This window comes from Brachyistius frenatus, unplaced genomic scaffold (genome assembly GCF_029030835.1).
Source record: "Brachyistius frenatus isolate BFR_SWC_R1_liver_20210118 unplaced genomic scaffold, ASM2903083v1 Contig_38, whole genome shotgun sequence".
NCBI lineage: Eukaryota > Metazoa > Chordata > Actinopteri > Embiotocidae > Brachyistius > Brachyistius frenatus.
The window spans coordinates 432,291-458,250 of NW_027210637.1; the positions used below are offsets into that span (position 1 = coordinate 432,291).

At 42.7% G+C, this 25,960-nt stretch overlaps 1 protein-coding gene across 14 annotated transcripts in view; it reads right to left on the reverse strand.

The window, feature by feature from the left end:
• Positions 1 to 25,960, reverse strand: part of prom1a (prominin 1a) — a 71,871-nt gene that overhangs the window by 32,550 nt on the left and 13,361 nt on the right. For 9 of the 14 annotated variants that reach the window (XR_011311031.1, XR_011311028.1, XR_011311029.1 and 6 more), the window contains exons 2-4: positions 15,873 to 15,931; positions 15,208 to 15,234; positions 10,281 to 10,486 (exon numbers count right to left, since the gene is read on the reverse strand). Coding sequence is in view for 10 of the 14 variants with exons in the window: in XM_069701704.1 (XP_069557805.1) it covers positions 10,281 to 10,486; positions 15,208 to 15,234; positions 15,873 to 15,931 (292 nt within the window). In the remaining 4 variants the exon portion in view is untranslated. The remainder of the gene's footprint in view (positions 1 to 10,280; positions 10,487 to 15,207; positions 15,235 to 15,872; positions 15,932 to 25,960) is intronic. The other 5 variants (XM_069701712.1, XM_069701707.1, XM_069701710.1 and 2 more) reach the window with 1 other exon arrangement.

A 25,960-nucleotide genomic window follows, 5' to 3' on the forward strand; every position in this document is an offset into this window, starting at 1 on the left:
TTTTTTAGAAAAAGATTCTGTACTTTTCATATTCAATCTTTAATTATGACTTTTTTTTGTGTGCCAACCCCGACCTGAATGACTAGAAAAGCTCACGAGAACTAATAAATCTGCTGACTGAAAAGTGTAACTTCTAAACAATGTACACATACAAACTTTATTTACCTGGACAGAAACTCTTGCACATTATGAAGTAAATAATTGTGTTTCTGTGGCAGTGATACACATATTGGAGTAGTCACTTTATCCTATTTAGCCGCTGTTAAATTTCATAAAGACACCTTTCCTTATTTATTAATTAGTAAAAACTCGCAACTGTTAAATTCCATTTTAGCCCCTATTTAATTCATGAAGCATATTATTTAGTGAAGCCTCTGGTACGCTTTGTTTTCAACCCATTAAACTGCCCTTTTCCCCCCTCAAGTAGCCATTGTTGCATCCTTTTTATCTGGTGTTTTATTTCTCTCCTCGGAGCTCGCCAGGTCACAGTCTGAAACCCACATCCCAGAGCAGCATTGTGTCCTATAAAGAATTTAACCAGACAACGAATACTTAAGTTTCTGACTCCAGGGCCTTTTTTTTTTGTTTTTTTGTTGTTGCTCCGAGCACGACAACCCAGTAAAGACGGCGCTCTGTTCTTTTCCCTCCTCATAAGGAGGTTGTGTAAGTTGCTGTCCGTTCCATTCAAAGCACTGGCTGCAGGAAGTTAATGGGAGACAACAGACCATTAATTCCACGGTAAACAGTGCAGAGATGATGTGAATACCAAACTGGGAGCCAAGCAGCCTCTGGGGCTCGGGGTTGTGCAAAGAGCCACAGAAGGTCACTGAAATACACTAACAAACTGCAGAACTGCCATATGACCAAAAAAACAAAACAAAAAAAGCATCCACCAAAGTGAAGGCAGTTTTATGATTACACTTCCAGTAATTCATTCGTAAAAAAAGTAATCATTTTTTCGAAAAAAGAAAAGTGTTTTTCTACCACAAACAACAGCTTGTGCTGGTATTTTTCCGACAGCTGACAGCACTTTAATTTATTTATTACAGCGGCTCGCCGAGTTTGTTGAAATATGCCTCTTCCATGGTTATAAGTAACGCAAAATGAGTGCGAAATAAACAGATTTTGTGGCAGTATGCCAACTGGAACATCAATTTTTAATTTCCTGAAAAGTGCATTGATGAATGGAACCACCTGAGAACCCCAGCAAGTACCTTATCTGTAAATTACCCGTGAATCTTAATTTGTAAAAGTTAAATAACTAGCATAAATCCCACTGGAACCGGCCCTTATAAAAGAGTGATGCAGACACGAGGACATCAAAACGGTTAAATGTCCTCTACCTGTAGGACATTTGTTTTGCTCAGTAAACCATTCCTGGGTAGGCATAGGTTCTAAAAACTAATGAACCTTTCAAGCAAATATTAATGGTGGGATTTAAAAATAAATGTCAGCTGTCCAAAAGAAAACGACGCATGTCAAGGAATGAATGATGATGAAATACCAACATCGGGTTATTTACTGTGTAAATACTAACTTCGTAACACATTCAGCAAACGTACACTTTAATCAACTATAATTTTAGTTTTAATTATTCCGCTCTGGAGAAGAACATGAAGTTTAAGAGTTTTCCAGTTTAATTTTTTGGGAGTTTTGTCGCGCTATAAATTAGTGTCCATTGAGTCTACAGCATGTTCACGTTTGTTAGACCGCCGTGGACTCTCAATATCCCAGTACATCGCCTCCTTGTGGTTGAAAAGCAGGCTGGTTGTATCTGCGTGGGCACCTTTACAATCAAAGAAGGTACTTTCCAAAGATCCAGTACTAGAGCGCCAGCGTAGCTGTGGAAAGCACACCACCAGCTTTAATCGCATTGATTAATTACTGGTCAAAGTGGCTGGCGGGGTAGAAAACCTATCACCGCCAAAACTCCCAATCATTTTGGCTGCTGGCTTCATATTCCCTCCTCGCCCCGCTGACCAGACACTGACACAAAGAAATGAAAGACAGATCGATCTGCATTAGAATTGCGGCTATTTCTGGGTTATAAATCCTCCCTGCCAAACGTCCCCGAGACACAGAGAGAGAGCACCTCTTGGCTGTAAACCACATCACCGCACCCGGGAGCTTTGCCTTTTTTATTAATTTTTTTAAATTTATTTTAAACATCGTTTTCTCTCCTGTGCAACAATGTGCCATATCATCGCTATTGTAACACAAATGGCTCCAATGGATTCTCAAGAAAGCGCCGACCAAGCTGAGAACATCAATTAGTTTCACTGTAATTCTCGTATTCCACGTCTTGATTTGTAGCGTCGCAACGCTACAAGACTCCACAGACCGTAAAAGAAACCCCGGGATGAGAAAAAAAAAAAAACAAAACGCAATTAGTGAAATATAAAATGGATTTCAGCTATAAACCAGAAATGAGTGAGAATTAGAAATGATTAGTGGGAGTGAGGTCTCTCCAGGAGACGGGATAAATTACAGGATGCAGCGCAAGTTCTGACAACAAATTCTTCCAGTTAATTAGCTCGGCAGTCGTTTTTGTGTTGAGCTGTGTGTGCGGCTTCTTTGTGCTAGTTTATTAACCAAAAAAAAAAAAAAAACGTATAACAAGCAACCGCGCACGCAATTACAAAATATTTATATATACGTCTTTATAAAAAAAAAAAAAATAAAAAAAAAAAGCTTCAGGCACAATCAATAGAAGAGAAAGGGAGCAAAGACAAGTTGTGTTGTGGGAAAATAGCCGCAGTTGTATCGACGCTAAGGCTGTTTTAAAATAACATTGAAGTTTTAAAAGGGTTAAAAAAAACAACAACAACAACGAACCTCTTTTAAAGGACAGATTCATCTATTTGCCACGTTGAGCGTCAGGCTTCGATATTTTATTTGCGCGAGCGGCTGCGCGGTTTCGGTGCGAGAGGCTTCAGTGCAGCGTCGGCGTTGCTCTCAACGTCACCGCATCAGTAGTCCGCAGGTCTCCGCGCCGCCGTCACCGAGGAAGTGGCGTCTACGCGCGCGGCCGTTTAAATGCACGGACCGTGTGAGGTATAAAAGCTATTCTCGGTGATTCGTGCAGGGCCGGTGCGGCGGCTCGCCGACGGCTGTTTTTCTGAGGTTGCAAAAAAAAAAAAAAATAGTCGAGCCCAACCGGAGCTTTCAGACCGGAGATGTCGTCTTCGTGCGTCAGAGCCAGAAGAGACAGTGACAGGAGCAGCCAGAAAAAAAAAAAAGAGAAACTGACAATCAGATGTAACAACTCCTCGGCCTGTGTGAGAAATGTTAATGTAATTGCTTTAATGGTTTGGTTGGAGTCACTTTCGGGTCAGTGAAAAATCTCAACCAATCAGTGACGAAAACACGCGTCTCGTTTTCTGGGGAAATACATTTTTTTTTTTTTAGGACTTTTGAAACGCGGCAGAAACGGGCTGAAAAAAAAAAGACGACAGGAACGGTGATGACACCGTTTCGTCAAAACACAAACGCAGAAATAACAACATACTGAGTTCCCCTATTCGGCACTCCGGTCTGCGACGAAGACAAACATAAGCTCGGAGACCGTACTGGAGGATGAAATGAATGAAACCAAAGTGAAACCGAACAGAACTGAAGACCACGGCGGTGTTGAAAGGTCAACTCGAAGCTCGCGTTCTTCCGTTGACATTAAAGCAACACTAAATCATTTGCACACTTCTCCGGGTGTCTCCCTGTACCTTCTCTACGCATATTGGTTCATTGCCCACGTTCGATCGGTGTTGTTCCTGAATTTCTTTCGACGTTTTATTTTTAAGAAGTGTTTCTGTTTGATTCCCTCTCCCCCGTCAAATCCTGTTACTTTTCGCGCCGCCGCCCACGCCCACTTTTCCCACGGGCATTTTGAGTTGAGTTTAATTTTACATATTTGCTGGCTGTAACTGCTCCAGAACTGGAGATGAACCCCTTCCCTCCCCCTTCCCTCCCCCTTCGCCCCTCCTCCGTGAGGACCCTCCCAGCAGCCTGACATTTAGTCAGCGAGTGACATCTTCATTGTTATCGTGGCTTCTCTTATGGCAGAGCGAACTTAAAGCTCATCACGCTATTAATGAATCCCCCCAAAAATAACCCTGCCTGTGACGACTCCCCACGGAGGCTGTTAACTGAGCGATGTGCGGGTTACAGGAGGAACAGGATGTGTGTGTGTGTGTGTGTGTGTGTGTGTGTGTGTGTGTGTGTGTGTGTTTTGAAGTGACTAATTGCGTGCTTGTTTTTGTGCGAGTGCGCATCTGAGAGAAAGCGAGAACATGTTTATGTATTTGTGTCAGCAGTAAGTAGGAGATAGAGAGTTGATTGCTGCCAGAATTACCGGTTATTCTCCGCAATGAAAAACAGTTCAACGGAGGTCTGAATGTCAACTTGTATTTTCAATAAATATCAAATGAGCGTCAAACTTTCAAATTGAACAACTTAATCCCAAAATGAGTTCCCAATCGAAGACGTATCTAACGAATAATACATGTGAGGAGCAGAGTTTTTGACCTGAGTTCGGCAAAAAATGTTGAGTTTAACAAAGTTAGTCTGGTGGGATTGCATTTCTAGATTTATTTGTCTGTAATATTGTTTGTCTTTAGACTGTGTCTGGTAAGCTACTGTCCCCTCAATGGTCTTTGCTCCAATAAAAAGTGGACCAGTGATAAAAAAAAAAAAAAGAGTTTGTTTTCTACTTATTAATTGGGTCAGTTCATTAAGAATTCAGCAGAAATTCAACGTTAATATCTAACATGTCAAATAAACAGAAGTGGAACTCTGTGAGCATTTCATTAATAGAGAGTTGTTCTTTTTTTTCTTCCAAAAGAGTAAACTAAAACATCAAAACAGGAGTAACTTTCGGGGTATAAGTCTTGGCTAGCAAAGAAGAATTTAGTGGCGTCTGAATAGGAAATAAGCTGTATGGCGAAACAGTCAGTTGCCCCTGGACTGGTATGTGGTCAGATATTACGAGTTTACTGTCTTGGCATATTTATTAAGATGCCGTTTGAGGGAAATAAAGTGAAATAAAAAAAAAAAAAAAATGACTGAACACAGCCTGCAGGCGTTTCTCACACCTGCTCCTGTTTCAAGGCGCAGCGTGTTGGCCCGATCTAAATCACTGAGACTTCAAAGGATATTCTCTTCCATCTGTGGACAGGTGTACACAAATATTATATGACATGTTTAATTCAGAACTTGCAATTTGCTGCACAGCTCCGTTGGAAATGATTGCAACATGTTGCTTCTCTTTTTTTTTTTTTTTCGCCTGAAAGATATAAATCCTAAACTTGTTTATGTCAATTGTGCACTGGCTGTTTTTCCATGACGTTTCCATGATGTTTGATCTAATAGCTACCAAAACTCAGTATAGATTGCTTCCCCCCCCCCCCCCAGTAAATCATAATTGTATTTTAGTTTTTACTTGTGCTGTTTTTCAAGGTTAATATTTTTTGGGGGGAAAATGTTTTTGGCCTTAAAGTCGTGGCAAGAAAGCTTCCAGATATCTCAGGTCGGATAATCTCATTTAAGGACGAACCTCCTCCGAATCTAAATTGAATGTTTTGAGATTTAGAGTGCACGATCCATGAATTATCATTTTTCAGACGTCCCCCCCCCCCATATAATTAACATGGATTACCAAGTCCATAATATTAAGCCCTTTTTGTGTTAATAGTCTCGGACACCCAGCGACTGAAATAGACTGCTGAAGTGCATGCTGGGTAACAGCATGAGGCAAGGGGGTCTTCTTCCACTTGGCCGGAACCGACGGGAGGATCTTCTGTCTGTCATTTTTATTATGATAAATCCATGTGGGGGGGGGGGGGTGGTATCATCAGAGCTGAGTAGTGGAGACGGACATCGCTCCTGCTGTTCTTTTAATAATGCACGGTGTGGCCTTACGATAGCTGGCAGACGTGATGCAACGTGCCGCTTTTTATTTATTTATTTTTTTGGGGGGGAGGGGGGGTGATACAGCGCTCGCATGTGAGCCAACACACGACATGTTAACAACATCGACACACGCGCATCTCCCGGTGTATTGGGCTGAGAAGCTGTTGTGTTTGCAGACAAGGTGTCGGATATTACCGTGCATTTCTTTTATTTCTTTGTTGTTGTTGTTGTTGTTTTTTGACAATTTGGCTACGGGAAGGTCTGGACTGCTCGACGCGTTTAAACCCGCATGACCGAGCTCGACATGCGGACGCTGATGGAATTAAAAACAGAAGAATAACCTCACAACGCTCGAGTCAACGCGTTTTAAAAACTAAATGTTTAGGTTCACTTAAGCTGGCCTCCTCCGTCTGACAAAATGCAAACCATCACAGAAGCTATTAATGCGCATTCATTTGTTGCCGCATCGTTATAACAGTCCATCGCACTGTAAACTTGACTCCTAATTGGCTGTTGACTGAGCGGGGGGGGGGGGGGGAATGCTAACACACTTCACTACTGCCAACATGTTTATTTTGTTCCTCTCACTCATCCTTCCCTTTAAAGCTCTAATAGAAATGAGTCTTAATGTATTTACACGCCACAGTAATTGACAATTTGCGCAGGCCTTGTTAATCAGCTCACGCTTATTTAGATTTCAGTCGACATTCACCTAATTCAACCTGGGTAAAAGTGCTAATAAGACAGCTGCGCCAATGAAAAATTCCCTGTAATCTGGTTCTGCTTGATTTATTACGAAATGCGCTGATTGATTCCACAAAAATCTTCTCATCATATTTAATCCCACCAAGCTATTCCAAAGTTCTCCTGCCTGTAACGTACAACATTCAAAGACCCGCGGCGAGGAACAGATTGAACTTCCGTTACAAGATCTTCACATCTGCTGCTGCTGCTGTGTGTGTTTGGTAGATTCGATCACGCACACCGACAACACGATACTTTCTTTTCTTTTTTTTTTCGATACCAATTTTAGAAAATCCATTTTCTCCAGCAGCAGAAGTGTAACCCGGGTTATTTTCTGCGGCTACGATTTACAGATATCCCTTAAACGCCTCAACAATTTCATCGAGTGAGCACAACTGCTATCGGTAGGTGCTGACGAACTCAGACGAGTGTGTGGAGAAAGATTTCTGTGACGAGAGTGAAATGAGGCGTTCAGCTTTTCTTATGCCAACTTCAGGAGACTTAAAAGTACCGTGAGATCTGCTTTAATGCTTCTGCTCTGCGCTGTGATGTTTCAGCTGTACCCTTTTTGTTTAGTGGGTTTACACCCACCCCCCGGCACCTCTGTCAGACAACAAATACCAATCCTTCATGTTTGTGTTGTTGTCCGTCCTCATCACAGTGACACCGTGTAATTCTTTTCCGACGCTACGTTGAATCCCAAAAAGTTGCCGTCGGCTTCGGGTGCCAGAAACACACATTGACTTTTCGAACCTTTACATTCGTTCTGGTCCGCTGCTTCACTTTCTCGTTATGATCACTGAGTTCACTGTCGGTAGCCGGCTGTTGTCAGCAGTTGTCATATATTTGGAAAATTTGGATAAAAGGCCTCTAAACACGGGCAAAAAAATAAATAAAATGCATCTCTGCGGCACTTCCTTTAAATTTGGTGTAATCGACGTATGCCATCTTCTTGCGCTATTTATCGATGAGCTTTATTTCGAGGCAACTCTCCACCCTGTCAATGCATGTGCAGATTTTATTTCAGGAGGGCAGCGCATGTCTTATCGGTTAAACTCAAAAAGTTTGGTGTCTTCTGGCAACAGTCACAGTCTTGTTCGACATTTCTGGCAGTCGATAAGCCCGTAAGCCAACATGGCAGGTGGCGTTTTGACAATGCAATCTGTGTGCTTGGGTGTCAGGCTGGTTTATATTCCCTGTAAATAACATCGAAGGTATTTTTAGGCTCTATTATGGTGCATGATATTCATCTCGATTAAAAAGCGCTTAATAAAAACTCAAGTTTGATGCACGCAGTCACGTCAGGATGATGATTCTCGTCATCCCGCATTAATGGCTTCCGTCACAACATGCAAAAAGGGGGAAATCGCAACCATAAACGGTACGTAGCGTTCAAGGAAATTGACTCCCCGTGAAAAATACATTCAGTCGACCCGACCTCGATTCCACTCGTATTTCATAAATGAACACCCAATCTTCCATAAATCTTCTCCAATAAAAGATCTAAATGTCACCGACTCGATCGACGGACAATCCTGTGCAAACTCCCCAAACGACGACTGTTTAACATTAAACATAAATGGCCAAAATATCAGCACATTAACGCGCCACTTTGACCCGTTTGTTTCACGCGGTTACAAAACGTGTCATTTTCCAACAACTTCGGCCATTTCAGTACACTCAAAACACCCTTCTGTGTCGTTGTTGTTTTTTTTTTTTTTTTAATACTACTCGTAATCCAATTTTAACACCTGTTGCGTAAATGAATGTCACCCCTGCCGCTCCCGTGTTGCCCGGCTGTCAGCTTCCTCGCGGCGCTAAAAAATAAATAAATTAAAAAAAAAAGCAGTCTGGGCTTCGGCAACTCATCCCTCGCCAGCCTGTAATTGCTTCATTAGAGCTTGTGCAGCATCTCTCGGCTGGTAGCTGGGGAGATTTAATAAGAGCCGTGAGGATGCTCTCAGACTCCCGCGTCTGGGCCGCTAGGATATTGCCGGGGAATTTCTTATAACCCCCCCCCCCCCACACCACCACCACCACCACCCCCACCCCCCCTGCTTCGTTCCAATGAAGACAGAATGTCAAAGAGCATCAAACTTAAGTACACTTCCAGATCCCTTTAGTGTAGCACAAGAGGCAAACGGCAGCCCTCCTAAAACTTTTTTTTTTTTTAATGTACTGTGGCTAACATCCCCCGGCGGCTACCGCTTCTTGCGCTGCTGAGACTGTGAACCGGAGTGGAGTAGAGAGGATTTGAGTTTCCTCCGGGCCATTTTCTAAGAGATGAGTTCCACCGAGGTACGGGACAGTCGTACGATGTAATAAGGCGCACGTGTAGAAGGAGGACAGGAAAAAAAAACAAAGCCTTTTCAGCTTATTCCAGGGTTTTCCATCATTTTCGCATCATCACGTTCAATTTGAGCTGAAATCTCAAAGCCTCCCTCTATGCTTTTTTCTATTTCTTACTTTCGATGATGGTATCTCTCCGATATTAAGGAAATTTACCCCAAAAACAATCTGCCGTCTCCCTTTTTGTTAAATACCGGGAGGACGTCTTACATTTTTTGAGGTTTTTTTTTTTACATTTGAACTGGTCCAGAGAATGAAATGGACCATAAACCCTAAAAAGGACTTTGTTGTATGTTGTCTTTGTACAAGTCTGTCTGAAACATTTGTAAGCATGACTGAACATTTGTTTTTTTTAACTTAATATCTTAAGTATATTCATTTTTTTCCCTGGAGATCAGTCAACTCGTTTTTTTCCCTGTTCGCATACACTTTTCTTTTATAAAACTTGCGTAAAACATCTATTTTCTGAGTATAAAGTGGAGCCCCGCATTGTGAAGCAAGTCTGAAGTCGCTTGATAGCTACTGATGGAGGTTTGGTTCGTGAGGGTCCAGGCTTACAAAAAAAAAAAAAAAAAAAAAGGATTTATAATGTATTAAAATCCCAGATTACAACAATTAATTCCAGTTTCTGCGGTCTGAAGCATTAGTAATATAGAAAGTAAATCTACCTCCACACCCACTGCATTCTCACTGGAGAATATCATCAGCTTAATGCTTAAAATGTGCACATAAAATAGAGACGCGACAGCTGGAGCGGTAATATAATAAAACCCTGAAGGAAGATGCAATAGGTATAACTAATACTTTTAAAGAAATACCAACGACAATACGAAGGTGAAGATGAAAATGTGGCTCCGAGGAGATCAGCTTCTCGTCACGCAAAAATTATGATTCGATTCTGAAGTGCGTCGCCGGTTTCTCTCGGATTTGTTGGCGTGAATGTGTGTCGACGTGACGAGGGATTCTCACCGGAGTGAGAAAGGAAAGCTTTCGGTATAAATTCCCTGCAGATTGTGGTGACCGGTGCTTCGAGTGAACACAAGTATGAAGGGTGCTGCCACATAGAATCTACAGTATGACTTTACTATATATAGCAAAGAGCATGGGGGGGGGAGGATGGGGGAGGCGGCTGACTGTGTGTGTGTGTGTGTGTGTGTGTACGTACAGTGTGTGTTTTTTTTTTTTTTTTTTGCCTCACGTGCATGCGCACAACACTGTAAACTCGCGAGCCGATTTCCACGTATTTTGCCCGCGAGTGTCATCTGTGCATGTGTCACACTCACGTGATGACCAGCGAGGTGGAGAAGAGCAGCGTTCCCAGCAGGCCGCGGCGGCAGTCGGCGTTCTTCCTCTGGCGCTGGTGCATCTCGCCGCCGCAGTTGTCGCAGCAGCGGCACATGCAGAAGAGGAGACCGACTATCGGTATCAGAACGGCGAACAGCAGGCCCACCGTCGCGCACACCAGGAAGCCTATCTCGTAGTAGATCGCCTGGGGGTCGGTGGTGGGGAGGGGGCGGGGGAGGGGGAGGGAATGAGAGGAGAAATGAGGTGAGGGGACGAGGGACAAATTATTTGGGAAACGGGACACAAAGGAGAAAAAGGAGGTGAAAATGGAAAACGTGATGAAAAGAGACAGGAGGGGAATGGAGGGCACAAAAAAAAAAAAAAGAAAAGGGGGGGGGGGAGTGGATAAAACAGCAAGAGGAGAATTTGGATTGAGGGAGAGAAGAAAGGATAGATTAATAAAGGCGTACAGGAGAAGAAGGGAGGGCACGCACAAGGAGGCCAAGGATAAAATGAGCAACAAATCTAAAAATATCTTGTAGGATCCCACCGCTGGAAATTCTTTCTACTCTTTGTCCAAAAGGGATTTGTGGGATAAACAACAAACAGATTGCGTAACACTACTCACTGCAGGAGGATCCTTTTCTCTCCAAATCTTAAATGCCAAGAGTCAGTTCAATGCTCGACTCCTTAACTACACTATTACACAAAACAAATGACTCCAGAAATCAGGAGGACCAGATTATTGTTCCGCAGCGCGAGCTGAAACTGCAAGCGGAAAACAAAATCTGTTGGCTTTTCCCAGAGAGCAGTTCTTGAAGGTTGTTTAGCGTTTCAAATTTTCAACAAACTGGAATATGCACTCGGGAGGATAGCTACACATTAAAGGATGATGGGGAACGTATCCAAAGGAATCAGACCTATCCACGTCACCCCCGTGGTGCAGGTTTTGTTTTTTTTTTCTCTCTGATGAAGGTGGAAAGACGGCATTTCTGATGAAAAACCCGCTTCGGTAGAAATGGACTACAAGGCATTTCCAGCGCTGCAGAAAAAGAAACTTGCACTGAATAATAAGATCTACGTTTTGCTTTATAGAAGACAAATCAGCCCCCAGAGGTGAGATAATTATACCCGTTTCAGTGGCGCTTGACAGTAAAAAAAAAAAAAAAAAAGGCGTATCACTCAGCCAGCTTCAATTTATTAATCGTCGAAGAAGTCAAGAAACCCTGGAAAATGTCAGGGTATCTCTTGGCAGTGGGGAGCTTTCTGTCACAGGATAAGATTTTTAGGAAAATGATGGTTTGGTTGAACACATTACAACAGAGGAATTGTGTGGGGGGGGGGGTGAGGAGTTTGCAGCCTTATGACACCAAGCTAAAACTAATTCAGCGTAATATATCCGCCCTTTGTTAAGTGTGTAACATGTTTTCCATTTATGTTGGTGAAGGTTGATCAAATATTGAAATACACTTCAGTACAACCATTTCAAATGATCGCAAAGTAACTAAAAGTGAACATCATCTGTTCAGCAGTTTTAGCTAATAGAGTGAACATGATCTTTTTGCCTTAAAAAACAAAAAACAAAAAAATCAAATCCAAAACTATAAAGCGCATCTTTGCGACGGTTCATTTTTCTATTTCGCCCATGAAACAATGTCATACGAAGTTGCGTGCACCTGTACGTCGTCTTACCACCTACGACCAGACAGGTGGTTTGTTCCGACTCTTCCCCCCCCCCCCCCAAAAAAAAAAAAATATGACCCACAGGAGTGTTTTCCAAACTTATCGCCTCAGGTTAGGTAAGGTTACTACTTCCCCTAAAGTTGTTCAATCTTTGTTGTCATGGCAACAGTAAAACACAGGTTTAAAAAAAAGAAAAAAAAGAAAAAAGGTCCCAATTTGTGGGAAGATCTGAGAGTACGGCCGCTCGGGTTAAACGCTGAGTAGGAGTGTTGAGGGGTCACAGAGCGGTACATCTTGTGGCGAAGGACGGTAAGATTAAAATGTGCGAGTCTGTTAAGGAGAAGGTGTGGAAATGCTGACTGTTTCATCGTAACGTTGCAATTAAGATTCTGCCTTGTCTCCGAATGATCCCGCGATGACAAAGCCTCAGTAATCCTCGATTTTGATTGAATATTCAAAATATTCAAGGTGACTCCAGCTGATTTCTTCTAAATTCCTCCTGCTACATCGAGGGGAGGTAAAAATCGCTGCTTGTCGGCAGGTCCTCTGTAGCTCTCCCGCGCTCCTCTTGTCATGTACCACGGCGCTCCCAGTTAATCTGCCCGTATCTCTAACTGCACTCAACATAGGCTTTGGAAATTGGCAAAATTGAAAAGGGGATTGGTAATTCCCACACCATGTGTAACATGTCACAATGATGTTCAATAGCGTCTCGTTATGAAAGGATCAAAGCGCCGGCGCTATCGCTGCTCCCGAATGGACGAACTGCTCTCCCAGCTGATTTGCGCTCTCTTCTTAATCGCCCTCGTAAGTCAATGACCCTGCATCCTCCGGGGACCCGCGGCTTTAGCTTTTTAACACGGCGAGAGTACAAAGGTAGGGCAAAAGGAAATAGCTTTTGAAGCCATACAAGACAGAAATTTCTTCTCCGCTGCATTTGGAAAATCTCGGCGCCATCCATATTCCGGCGCACTAATGTTTGGATGGCTTGAAGCGCTCGGCTGTGTCAAGAATATGATTTACAAAGATGTAGAAAGGGGACAAAAAAAAAAAAAAAAAAGTCTGTAGATCACGTTCTTTCTGAAGCTCAAGGAGTCAACATATGGATGATTGCAGGGTCAGTGGAAACAGGGAAGGGAAAAAAAGGAAATCAGACAGTTTTGAAGATGCTGAGAGGGAAAGAAAAAAAGAAAAAGAAACCGAGCATGTGTGAGCGTACATGTCCGTGTGTGCCATCTGAAAGCACCAACGCCAGCCCCATTGTTGAGGATGTTGTGCGAATCTGAATGCTCGCGTTGTCATTCTGCTTCTGGGCTTTGCTTGTTATTGGGCAAAAATCTTCACCTAAAAAAAAAAAAGGTCAAATATATATATATATTTTTTTCTTTTCTTTTTCTTTTTTTTTCCACCACCACTCTTCAAAGCTCCCGCGGCCGTGACTATTTTTGGACTATAGCTTTGTCTTGGCACGTGCCCAAAAGAAAAAGGTGACCTTCCCAATAAGAGCAAACTGGGTGACGGAGGCACGTCACAGTGGAGAAGACGGGCGTTTGTGTAACTTTAATCAGATTTAATGCCAGCAGCAGCCACGAGGCACGCCGACGTGTCCTCCAAGCAAGAAGCTGTTACCCCTAAACTCATCGAGAGCCAACTAAATGCCTGAGATGTGCGACAGGATTTGCTCTGAATTGTGTTAACGGCTGATTGTTTGTGTTCCTTATAGTCTTAGTCTGAGCCGTTATTGCGGTTCAAGTTGGCATCGGGCGACGGTGCTCAATTGGTTTTTAAGTAGCTGCGAAGCACTTTTGGATCCTTAAAACGCCGAGAGAAACGGTGTTCTCGGCGATATCGTTGTGATTCGCGGGAAGGAAAAAGTGAAGAGTGTAATCACCACGTAAGCCTTTGACCAACGCTGGAATATTTAAATCTACTGTGTGCGGGCTTCGGTTCGAGCTGAGATTACGTAGTATCTCCTATAAAGATGGTATTTTAGGGCACGATTTGATTTGTATTTATGACATACAGACGGCTGTTGAAGCCAATTCTAAAAAATAAAAAAAAAAAAATAACTAAACCGCTTTGGTTTTGATTTGGTAGGCAAACGAACTGATATCAGAAATAGATTTGCTTATTTTTACAAAACTTTGCTGCTAGCAGCTCCAGTTTGAATGACGATGGACGCAACGAATAGCTCACTTTTGCACAATATTATCATTGTGAGTCCATTGTTTAATATCACGCTGGGGAAAAAGTCCCTCTTTGTCTTCTGTAAAAGTTTGGTCTAGACACTTTGAAGTTGCTGCCTTTGATGAACACACTGCAGTCGTAAATAAATAAATGAAAAGTTCCTCTGCAGAATCTAAAACTTAAAACCATTGTTATAGTTTGTGGACCTCGTGATTATGCCCAACATGTTTAATGTGAAAAATGTACAACCAAAGCTAATTATAGTACTCGACTGCATGTCGGCGGTCCACTTCGGTGCTTGGAGGTGCGTAACATCTTCTGGCAGCGTCAGCGATGCGGTAGATTACGCGCGTGTTCACGTGTGGTCTTGCGCTTGCTGTGGTTTGCGTAAGATGTCAGCTAAAGCTGCTGCGAGACGAAGGATTCGGAGCTCTTCAGAGTTTACACTTCGGTACACTTTTACGCGCCGTCGCTGCTGATCGCTACGGTCGGGAAAATTCAAGAGGCGGAGGTTTTTAGAGATTTGGCTGTACAAAAAGTCAACAATTTTGGACTTTCGGTGCCGGGTCTGATGCCAGAATTTCAGGAATGTATTGTTATGCTTCATGCTACTCGTGCAAAGTGGAATCCCCTGATAGTCCTCTCTCGCTATAACTTCGAGTTTCACTCCAACTCCAACTATGCTTTGGTTACCCCGTCAGCATTGTTAGCATCCGACATGAATGTGAAGAGCTCTAGATGAGGATGTGGTTTAATAAGACAAAGGAGCTACGGTTTGGGCTGAGCTAAAAAGGGGGGGGGGAATCCAAGGTGGTTGTGAGATGGATGGGATGGCCGGGTGAAAGTCACCGGGCTGCACAATTAACCACGTATCTATTCATAATCAGAATTAAAGCTACGGTATGCGGTATATGACCAATGTGTGTAAAACTATACAGGGTTCATATTTTTGCTGTAATTGTGCAACCGTGGTGACTCGCACAGTGGAGCACGATGAGACGGGGGATGGGGGGGGGGGGGGGGGGTTGGACCGCAGGTCCGGTGTGCAGACTTTACCTGAAGTGTCAGCACTATGTTCTCTGGCTGAAGGAGGCCAGATCGGATGAAGAGGGCATGCAGAAGACAAAGGCAATGCAGCATCAAAGAAAGAGTAAAGCCACAGAACAACGAAGAAAAAATAATAATAAAAAAACAAACAAACGTGATGAAACAGAACCACCAAAAGAGAAAAAAAAAGTATAAAAAATAAATAAATTCAAAACTGGCATGCATAGCCACTTTATTTAGATTTGAGGCTTTGGTAGTCAAAGTTATTCATCATAACAACTCAAATGATGTATCTTTGTTTAAATTAAAGAAATGAAAGTTTGTGCCAGAAGCAATTACCATTACTTTATTTTTTGGGTTTATGGGATGCCAGTAAATGAATGGCATTGCCTTGGCTAACAAAAGCTATTAACACATCGCCGTAGAAAAAGTCACGGTCGACAGAGTAGCTCACATTTCTTCTGTAATTATATCATAAATTGCTGCAGAAAAAAAACAAAACAAAACATGCAGCAAGGTGAATGAAAGGCACAGCAAAACAGTAACTTCGTTACACACACACACACACACACACACACACACACACACACACACACACACACACACACACACACACACACACACACACACACACACACACACACACACACACACACACACACACACACACATACCTTTTGATATTCCGTCTGAATGGCTCCAAACTTGTCCTTTGCCAGTTTGACAATAAGATCTGCAACAACACATAGAAAACAAACACATGAGGAGATTGTTGTTTTTTCTATAATGAAAATAACATGCACGGTGGGTCGTACCGCGACTGAGCCTGCACGACTTTCTAGCTTGACGGGACCCATTTTAGAGTCATTGTTGTTGTCATACTTTATCCGTTCACATTACACACAGAGATTCAACAGTCGCACCCAGTAATATTGTTTATCATGACAGTGTGTTGCAGGACCAGAAAGTAATTAAGGTAATACATTATTTATTATTTTTCAACTTGAACTGTTTCATGTTGCTTTAAAGGTTTGCACATAACTTCACGCTCAATGCGTTCATTACAACTCTGTGTAATGATTGCCACCCCTTAAAAAAATGGGGACGGGGACGGGGGGGTCTGGGATGGAAACTTTACTTGTGTAACTGGAGCAAACTGCAGAACATATTTATTGTAAGAAATAATCTGTCTGTCAAGCTGAAGCACCAAGTTGACATTTTTGACAGGGCTGTGTCATGACAACCAGAGCCCGACTGTGACAGCGTGTGCCCCCTCAATCCCCAGCTCTTCTCTCTGGGTTTAGACTGGGGGACGTCTGACAGCGGGAGGAATTCCTGTGTTATATATTTCAGGACTGACATCACGTTTGGATCCTGGTTCCTCTAAAGAACTTGGAAACCTGGATTCTGGAAATACTTGATGCATTAAAAAAAAAAAAAAAGTTTTACTTTAAAACATTTTTAAGAAAAATTGAACGGTACGAGGGACAAAAAGTTTGTACAGATTTTCCTGTGATGCGCGCAGGCTGATTTTGGAAGCTACAAAAAGTTTTGTCTTAATGAACATCAACAACTGAGGTTCCACACCTTTTTTTTTGGCCCATAGTTAGACCAATCAAAAAGCCCCGTGTGTAAATGTTGAACAATCAGAAAAAAAAAAACTGCATCCCTGCAGGAGGAGCTTGGAGTAAGAGGTTTAAAAGAATATGCCGACGAAGAAATCCTTCGCTTTGCCTTCTGAATAAGAGCCCATCGCATGTCGGATTTGTATCTCGTACCTTACGCTTTCCAAAGAATGAAAGCTGCGTGACGCGCAAGCAGGGCCTCTGGTCGTGTGTGTGTGTGTGTGTGTTTGGTTCATACAAATCTGGAAGTGGATATTTTGTAAAAGATGTGAGAGACATAATAAAATCTAAAACAACAGTGGATCCCTGTTGGCATTAGCAGGTGACGACATTTTCTAAACTTAAGATTCTTGCCACTGTGCAGACATGTTCTTATTAAAAGCTTAGTCCTGGAGACGTCACAAACAACCACAAATAATTCCATCTCCGATCAAACACCTGCATGTAGCTGTTGTTCTTTCATACCTACACCTGGAGCGAGCGCTGGCTGTGACTCATAATGTTATGATGACAGAGACTGCAAGGTTTCTCAGAGGCATTAGGCTTCCAAAAATAAGACCCAAAAGACATGGGGGTGTTTCCTTCTGCAATGCAGTGTTACTTTTTTATTTTTTATTATTTCTGAAGATATCCCCAAGAGGAATTGGGTTTAATTTACCACAAAACAGACTTGCGATCGCTGCCTCTCCTCCAAAGCATGAGATTTGTCTTGATGGGAGGATGCTTCGGGCTTTTTCTTTCAAGCCAGTTATTATGGCTGTTTGACAAGGAGCTCATCTTATAAAGAAGCGTGTGTAATAGCTGTTATTTAAACATTTACTAACACCGGATTATTTGATGGAGAGTCTTCCTCAGGTGTGCCTTGACTATCTTGCTTCATAGCAGTTTAACATCGCTGCTGTAAGTCAAACAGCTGAACAACTGTTCCTGCTAACTTCGGAAACACAAGTCTCCTTTGTAGGTCAGCTTGTCAGTGTGTGTTTGCAGCTTCTGGGTCGGTTCCTCCGTCACAGAATGGCTGTCGTCAGTCACTTTTGTGTGTTTCGGGGTGAGCTGTAAGACAATCCCGCCTTTTGGAGGGAAATAAGTGCAGCCAGCCAAGCTCAGCTATTATCTTTTACTTCTTCTAGTGGTCCTGTGTGTGTGTGTGTGTGTGTGTGTGTGTGTGTGTGTGTGTGTGTGTGTGTGTGTGTGTGTGTGTGTGTGTGTGTGTGTGTGTGTGTGTGTGTGTGTGTGTGTGTGTGTGTGTGTGTGTTTCAAAGAAGGCAGTGACCTTGCGGTGAAGGTGTGTTTTTAAATTCCCTTTTATTCCCAGAGGATGAAAACTGTAAACGCTGGCATGGGAGTAAACAAAAGATCGACATAAGAGCACTGCGGTGAGATGTCACAATATGAAAAATGGACGCTTCAGTTTTGTGCTTGCTTTACTGAAAAAGACTGACGGTGTGTGGTTTGGAGAAAGGTGTCGACTTTAAAGTAGAAGACTTAAAGAAGAGAGAGATAGATCGTTAGCAAACTACTGCTTTTCGATGATATAATATATCCCAGTTTTCATTAACAGTGGAACAAGTAAATTAGGGCCGAATCGTCAATTATTCTGGTCTATAAACGAGCTTAAAACTTAAAATTCCTTTTTTTTTTCTTCATATATATTCTGTTTCTTTTCACAATAAGACGACGGAAAGCAGTAAATCCTGGAGAACACGGGAGAAGCTGGAGTTGCATCGTTGCTTGAAATTCATTTTCAAAATTGTCCCCAACGTCAGACTAATCTTTAAGTTGACATAATGTTTTGTAATGTAATGTTGACATGTGCTTTGACTGAAAATGAATTGCCACCGTTTTCAAAGTTTCGTTCTGATGCAGAAGCTAGCGTGGTTTTTATGAGGAGAAGTCCCGAGGCCCTCATTGGAGGGTTAGCACTTCGGTGCTGGACGCTTAAGGTTGGCATCATTTCACGCTCCAAACTTTGGCTTCGTATCTTAAAACGTCACCTTTCTCTTTAGGAACGACACAATAGTTTGTTTACCACCGACTCACGCGATGACGTACTGTATATGTGCGTTTTTTTTTTTTTTTTTTTTTTAATGCCCTCCATAGGACCGACATATCCTCTACCTAGACGACCGAATAGATCATTTGAGCGTTGGAGAGTACCAGACCCATGGCACCGTGCCTTCATCGTCACGGCAGCAATAACAGCCACGTGGTAAATGTTGTGAAACGGACACATTTGGATTATATTCGGCCACCAAAACTACTTGGTTAGGTTTAGGAAGAAGATCGTGGTTCGGGGTTAAAAAAAAAAGAAAAGAAAAGTCTTGTGTTTAATCCACCATCAACGTCCTCCGCGCGCAGACTTTGTAACTGATTAAACTCACCTGAGTTCCTCCTTTGATCCTGTCTTAACTACTACAACCACCGCAGACCGCAACAAACGTAAATAAAATCGAAGTCACTTTAACACCCTTCAGCAATCGACCATTGTCGTCGTTTTTGGGTGGGAGGACGGGTTATTCCCAGACTTTTCAAGTTGCCAGAAGTAACCAAGTCCCAGCTTCCAAAACACGGCAGTCATTGCAAATTAGTTGTGCATAAACCCAAACTGATAAAAAGGACTTAACGGGCTTAGCTCGACTGAACTTTTCTGCCTTGTTGAACTGAGACTCCAATCTCCGTGAGGGAATGAATGAACTTTGTCATTTGCAAAAGGGACGCACAGCCATAAAGAATATGAGAAGCAGCGTGGAGGAGTCGAAGCGAGAGCAGTGAGGAAAGAATGGACAGGGAAAGGATCAAAGGCAGGAGGATGAGAGAGAAGAAAAAAATCTGAGGTGAAAGAGAGAAATAAAGCAACAAGCGGAGAGGGCTGGAGTGAATCCAGCCTCCTTTTTCTAAGTGAGAGGCGTCTAATCCCTCTCCGTGAACGAAAAAGCTCACTTGATGCCGGTTTCCACCCACGTTAAGTATCCTCTCCACCCTCTCTGCTAATACTTGTCATTTAAAAGGCACACGTATATATTTGCCGGGATTCTTCGGCCTTTAACCCCTCTAAATTACCCAGTTGTTTGTCACATGGACCGTAGCGCCGCTCCAGCGGTCGGCGGCGGCTCCCCGTGGGTTATAAATGGAATTTGTAAAGGGCAAAATGCACGTACGGAAGGGAAAGTGTCGATGCAAATGCACGACGGATATTAATGTAAATGTAAATGCACAGCAGCTGTAGCTTTTGAGCTCGAAATGAAATCGAGGTAGAGCCTCGCTAAATCGCTGATTTAATGAAGCTTTTTGCAGGGAGCTGAAGATACAGCAGAACCCTGGCGAGATGAATTTTTCATCAGTTTCACTAGAAGGGAGTCACCCGCCCAGAGGAATCCAGCAGCTCGCCGCCTCGGTTCGGCTGCTCGGTTGTAGAGCAGCAGAGGGAGAAGCGATTTTGGATGGCCGGCGAAAGGTGGAGTTTCTGAACGGCTTTCCCGGCCCCCAGAAACCTTATCAAATTAGCCGGTCGGAGTATCGCATTTCGGCTTTGTAGCTTCGTTTAAAAGATGCTCAGATTATATTGGTGTTGCTCAGTTTTGAACCTATTCAATCGGAAACATGAACTCGGCTGTCTTGTTTATCGAACACACCTGTGTGATCCTGGCAAAACTCATAGCAGTCCATGTAACCTCACCTTCTGTGGTTTTTCATCCCGGCTGAGAACGCATGAAAACATGACTTGACGTGATCAGCACAGACTCCACTTTGCACCCAAATTGATTCTTTTTAAAAAAACAAAATTTATGGATTGCGTTTCCTGCTGTCACCCCCCTCCACCAAGTTTAATAAAAGTCGGGCCGGAAGTTTTTCCCGTAATCTTGACACAGACAAGCAAAGCGCACTGAAAACATAAAGGAGGAAACTGTATCTAGACCAAATTTCTGCAAAACACAGTTTGCTTCTCAAAATCTGATTGGTCAAAACTACATTTTGACTGACCATCAGTGTACATGTCAGTTATTACCAGAAATCATTCTATTTTATATGTTCATTGGATGATAGGATTTTGGACTAATTGAAAACATCTTTGGCTTTTGGAATCTGCGATGGTCTTTTTCAATCAATTTAATGACATTTTACGGACCGACTAATTAAGTAATTCATCAAGAAAATAAAAGGCAGATTAATCTCCAATAAAAATGGGGTTGTGTAAATTGGCCGAGTGTTGTATCTGCAGCCGAAAACAATGCGACGTCCGCAGTCATTGTATACCGCAACCACGACAGCTTGTATTTCATTTGTTAATTAAAGTAAAGAGGAAAACCATCACTGGCAACCAACTGGATGTGTGACTGCTAATCCTCCCAGCAGCCCCTCTGGGTGTCCATGGAAAGAAAGGCGATTAGCGCCATGGATTAAATGATCTGACAGAAGTTTTCTAAAGCCTGCGCCTTTAGTGACTGTAAACAATAAACACCAAGTTCATCTGTACGTCGATTGTCTGTGAGGATTTGTGGCTGAGAGGCTCCAGTGTTGGCAAAACATACACAAAGGCATGGAGCCACACAGCCTCCAGCACTGTGCTACAGTTCCTGTGAAATAAAATGGGAAATCATAAGCAGCGCCGAGATCAAGTTATTTGTAATATTTCTATTTAGCTTTAATTAAACGTGCTTATCTTTGTGCATCTTGTTTATTTTTTAATCTGTTTTAAATGTCTGTATTTTTGCCCTCCTGCCGATTTGATGTCTGTATAAAGTGGCTGGATACTCTGAGCAGGTCAAAGCGCAGTCAAATTCTTTCTGTATGTCAACATACTTGGCTGATTAAGTTGATTTTGACACAGATGTGAGCAGCAGGGTGGAGTTCAGTGTGTTGGACATTGAAGCATGTCGGTCAGCTGTGGCTGGGACACACTGTGACTCTCCTGTAACACCAGAGTTAAAGCTCCCTAATTGCTGTGCTGCATTATCAGCCTGCGCTATCTGGTGCCAAAGAAAACTACCTTCATAGAATATTTCTCATACCTCTGGAATAACTGCTGGGAGATTAAGTGATTGTTCAGCAGTCCGTCAACAATAGCTTTTCCAGCGTGTGATGGGAACAGTGGTCTTTCTGTTATGAAACTGTCCGTGCACCCGACAGGACATCCCGCGGTTGTTATCGAAGCAGAGCCGTTGAGATGACTGACCTTTTGTGAACGCTGCAGCTATTCAGAAATATCATGTAACATACAGTCGATGAAAAGCCAATAACCCCGTCCCTGTGGGAGACCGGAGACTTTTTTTTTTTCTAAAATAAAAGACTCAAAAAAGAGGGGCAGTTGACCCGTCAAGCTTTCCGGACGGAGGTGAGACAAGTGTTAGAGCACTTTCCCACTACAGTACTCAAAAGAAAATACTTTTGCGCATCAAAAGCAGAAATATTGTGTCTCCAATGTTGTCTGTAAATAATTTAGTAGCTTCAACACTCATGTAGCCTGTGGAGTTGCAAACCTCCGAATTTTAAATCTTACCAGGAGCTGAACTCAATCTTAATAAACGCACCTGCGAAAATGCAAATGTTAACATTTAATGCAGCACGACATAAAACCTGCAGTTGGCAGAAGTCTTGTAAACAGTTTGTGCAGCGATTGAACAAATGAAATCCATTTTTGCTCACTTGAGCAACACTTTATATACAGTAACGTTATATGTACACTGTATTCATTTCTGAGGTTGATATCAACAAATTTATCCTACATATCAAGATATTCTTTAACATATAACATGTTAAAGAATATCGATATTCGAATATTATAAAATGACGATGCTCCCCTAAAAAAAAAAATCATCTCCCTAATTTAGAATTTCTATCATTGTCAGATTCTCAGTGGACAGTTAAAATTTTTTTTTTAAAAATCGATGCAGCTGAACCAAAGATATCTTGATCTTCATTACCCACAATCCAACCCGCCTATGACAGTTAAATCCAACACTGTGCTGACTCGAGGAGAGATGAGGCTACGAATGCAAATGTAATCCGACGTCTTTCAAAAGTCATAGCCAAGGATTGCAGCCTGTAATCTTCGGCCCCGGCAGATACTACCTCAGGTTACCGAGGTGAATTAATTAAATGAATGAATTATTTGCACGGCTCCCGGTGGAAACACAAAGGGCGTTTGTACAATGTTTTCATGTGTGCAGAAGTAGTTCCAATACGTGGTGTGTAAAACGGGCGTGTTAAAATCTCTCTGACCTCACAGTGCGCTGGACGGGGGAGTAAGATAAATGGTTTAATGGCGACGCTGATACGAAATGGCCTCGACGTCACTTCTTGTTACTTTTTAGTCAACATATACACCGGAACGGATATATATCTGCACGTCAGCTAATATCAATGGATGGATGGATGGATGAATGGATGGAAGGATGGATGGAAGGATGGAAGGAAGGATGGAAGGAAGGACGGAAGGAAGGAAGGAAGGAAGGAAGGAAGGAAGGAAGGATGGATGGATGGATGGATGGATGGAAGGAAGGATGGAAGGAAGGACGGCAGGATGGATGAATGGATGGAAGGAAGGAAGGAAGGAAGGAAGGAAGGAAGGAAGGAAGGAAGGAAGGAAGGAAGGAAGGAAGGAAGGAAGGAAGGAAGGAAGGAAAGATGGATGGATGGATGGATGGAAGGAAGGACGGACGGAAGGATTGATGGAAGGATGGATGGATGGAAGGAAGGAAGGATGGAAGGAAGGACGGCAGGATGGATGAATGGATGGAAGGATGGATGGAAGGAAGGAAGGAAGGAAGGAAGGAAGGAAGGAAGGAAGGAAGGAAGGAAGGAAGGAAGGAAGGAAGGAAGGAAGGAAGGAAGGAAGGAAGGAAGGAAGGAAGGAAAGATGGATGGATGGATGGATGGATGGATGAATAGATGGATGGAAGGAAGGACGGACGGAAGGATGGATGGACGGACGGACGGACGGGCGGACGGATGGACGGATGGATTGATGGATGGATGGATGGATGGAAGGATGGGTGAATCTAAAGTTTGTTTGCAACCTGAAGTTCTTTGTGCTCTTGTGACCTGCTGTGTTTACAGTACAGAGTATTTACTGTTGGCAGCACAGCTGGATGAACCCACACCAACTTCACGCGGGTAAAAAAAAAAAAAGGCGGAAAGACTTCCAATCAACTTGCTCTAAAAGCCACCAGCCGAATCAACAAAACTCGAATATTCCCCCTGCTAAGCCCCGGCACTCGTATGTGGCAACACCCGTTGCTAACGGGCTTATTTAAAAAAAAAAAAAAAAAAAAAAGTGTATATATAAGCCTGGCCATGAGATACACTTCCACACCACAAAACTTCATTCAGTCCTGTTCTGCTCGTGAGGCGACGAACGGTATAACAAAGCTCACAGCCAGATGGGGATTTTTCTTCCTGAACAGAGGATTCTCCCTCACAAAGTTATCTGAGGACACACTCACAAACAGAAAAACATTTTTTTTTGAGACTTAAATTCAGCAGGAGTTGTAACACTAACGCAGACAAGGAACGCTGCTCGGCTTTCCCTTTTTTTTTCTTCTTTTCGCTCCCGCGTAATAAGATTTACATACAAATCGATTTTATTCAAAGCCGCTGGAATCAACACCTTCGCGTTGGCGATGGATCCAATGAGTGTTCTGTTCGAACAAGAGGTCGCATGTTCTGATCACTTTAACGCTGTAGTTTCCCCGTGACTTTACGAAACATCGATTATTTATTTAGTTCGTGTTTAGTTCGTCAGCCTTGTTTCCAGATGCAGCAAGGAAAAAATAAAAAAAAGAGGGAAAAGGCTCCAGCAGAAAGTTTTAGAAACGGGTGCGTCGGAACGTAAACTCTTGACTATCAAAGGAACAAAAAAAAAAATCCTGCACACTGCTGACGATGTTTCAGTCATTAGAGCTTCAGCTAACTTTGATAACTTTAGTATATATGCAAATGATAAATAGCTGCTTAGTACTTTAACAGCACACAAAATGATCAATGAGCAGCAAAACGTATTTTAAAGGAATGGCGAAGAAGAGAAAAGCTTTAAGACAGAATAAATATGAATTTACAGTCATTGGGTGGACAGGGGAATTACTCCAAACGAGTGAAAATCAAATTACAAAATAGTGTTTATAATTTGTTTCCGCAGCCTTCGAGTGGCCAAAACAAAACCTGCTAAAGGACCATTTTGTAGAATTTAAGAAGAATCTATTGGCAGACATGGTAGTTAATATTCATAATTATGTAGGTGTACTAGGAATTGTTGTCATATCTACAGCCTCTTCCAACAGAGCGGGATTTCTTTGGAATAAAGATTTTAATAATCACCCAGAATCAAGGATAAAAGCATCAAGAACACCGATTGGCACGTAAAAAGGTCCAAATCAACTCGGCACCGAGATCTCGCCGACCAAATAAAGGTGGAATTAACTAAAGATTTTGTAGATCAGCGCTTTTAATGATAGCCTGTGTCTTTCCAAGGTGTTTTCCCTACTGAGGCACGTCGGCACCCTCGATACCATCTGACACCTTCAGGAAGTGTCTGAGCCTGAAAAACCGATCGGACACGAGGCTCTTCTCTGGATGTCGAGTCACAGACGGAGCTATAAAAGCATGCAGGGAACATTTCTTATCCTTCAACTTGTTGCTACGCAACCAAATGTTTTCAGTATTTTTGGATAATGGCTTTGATTTTTTTTTTGTGTGTGTGTGTGTTTACTAGAGAGTTCAAAAGGAAGGCACACAAGAAAGATTGAGAGAGAGCGAAAGGAGAGTGACGCAACAAAGATCATCAGCCTGATTCATATCCTCGGATGTCACGTTCACTGTACGTAGGATGGCAGCAAAGGAAACTGAGCGACATCCCTAAATTTAAAGGGACACTCCACCAGCCAGCCCCCCCGCCCTTCCCCCCGAAGACGGACAGTTTCCTCATGAAGACGGAAAGTCTTCAGCCTCTCACTCGTCCTCTGTGGCTTTCGGGGTAACTCTGTCATATTAGAGAAAAAATAGTCCAGATTATGTCTCCGGGGTTGTCACAGCATTACAGTCCGTCTCTTTTCGAGTCCCCCGACTTTGGGAGAGTGCAACAGGGCTTCAGACCTCCCGAAGAGATGTTCTGCAGTCAAAAGCATCATCATCTATGATAACAA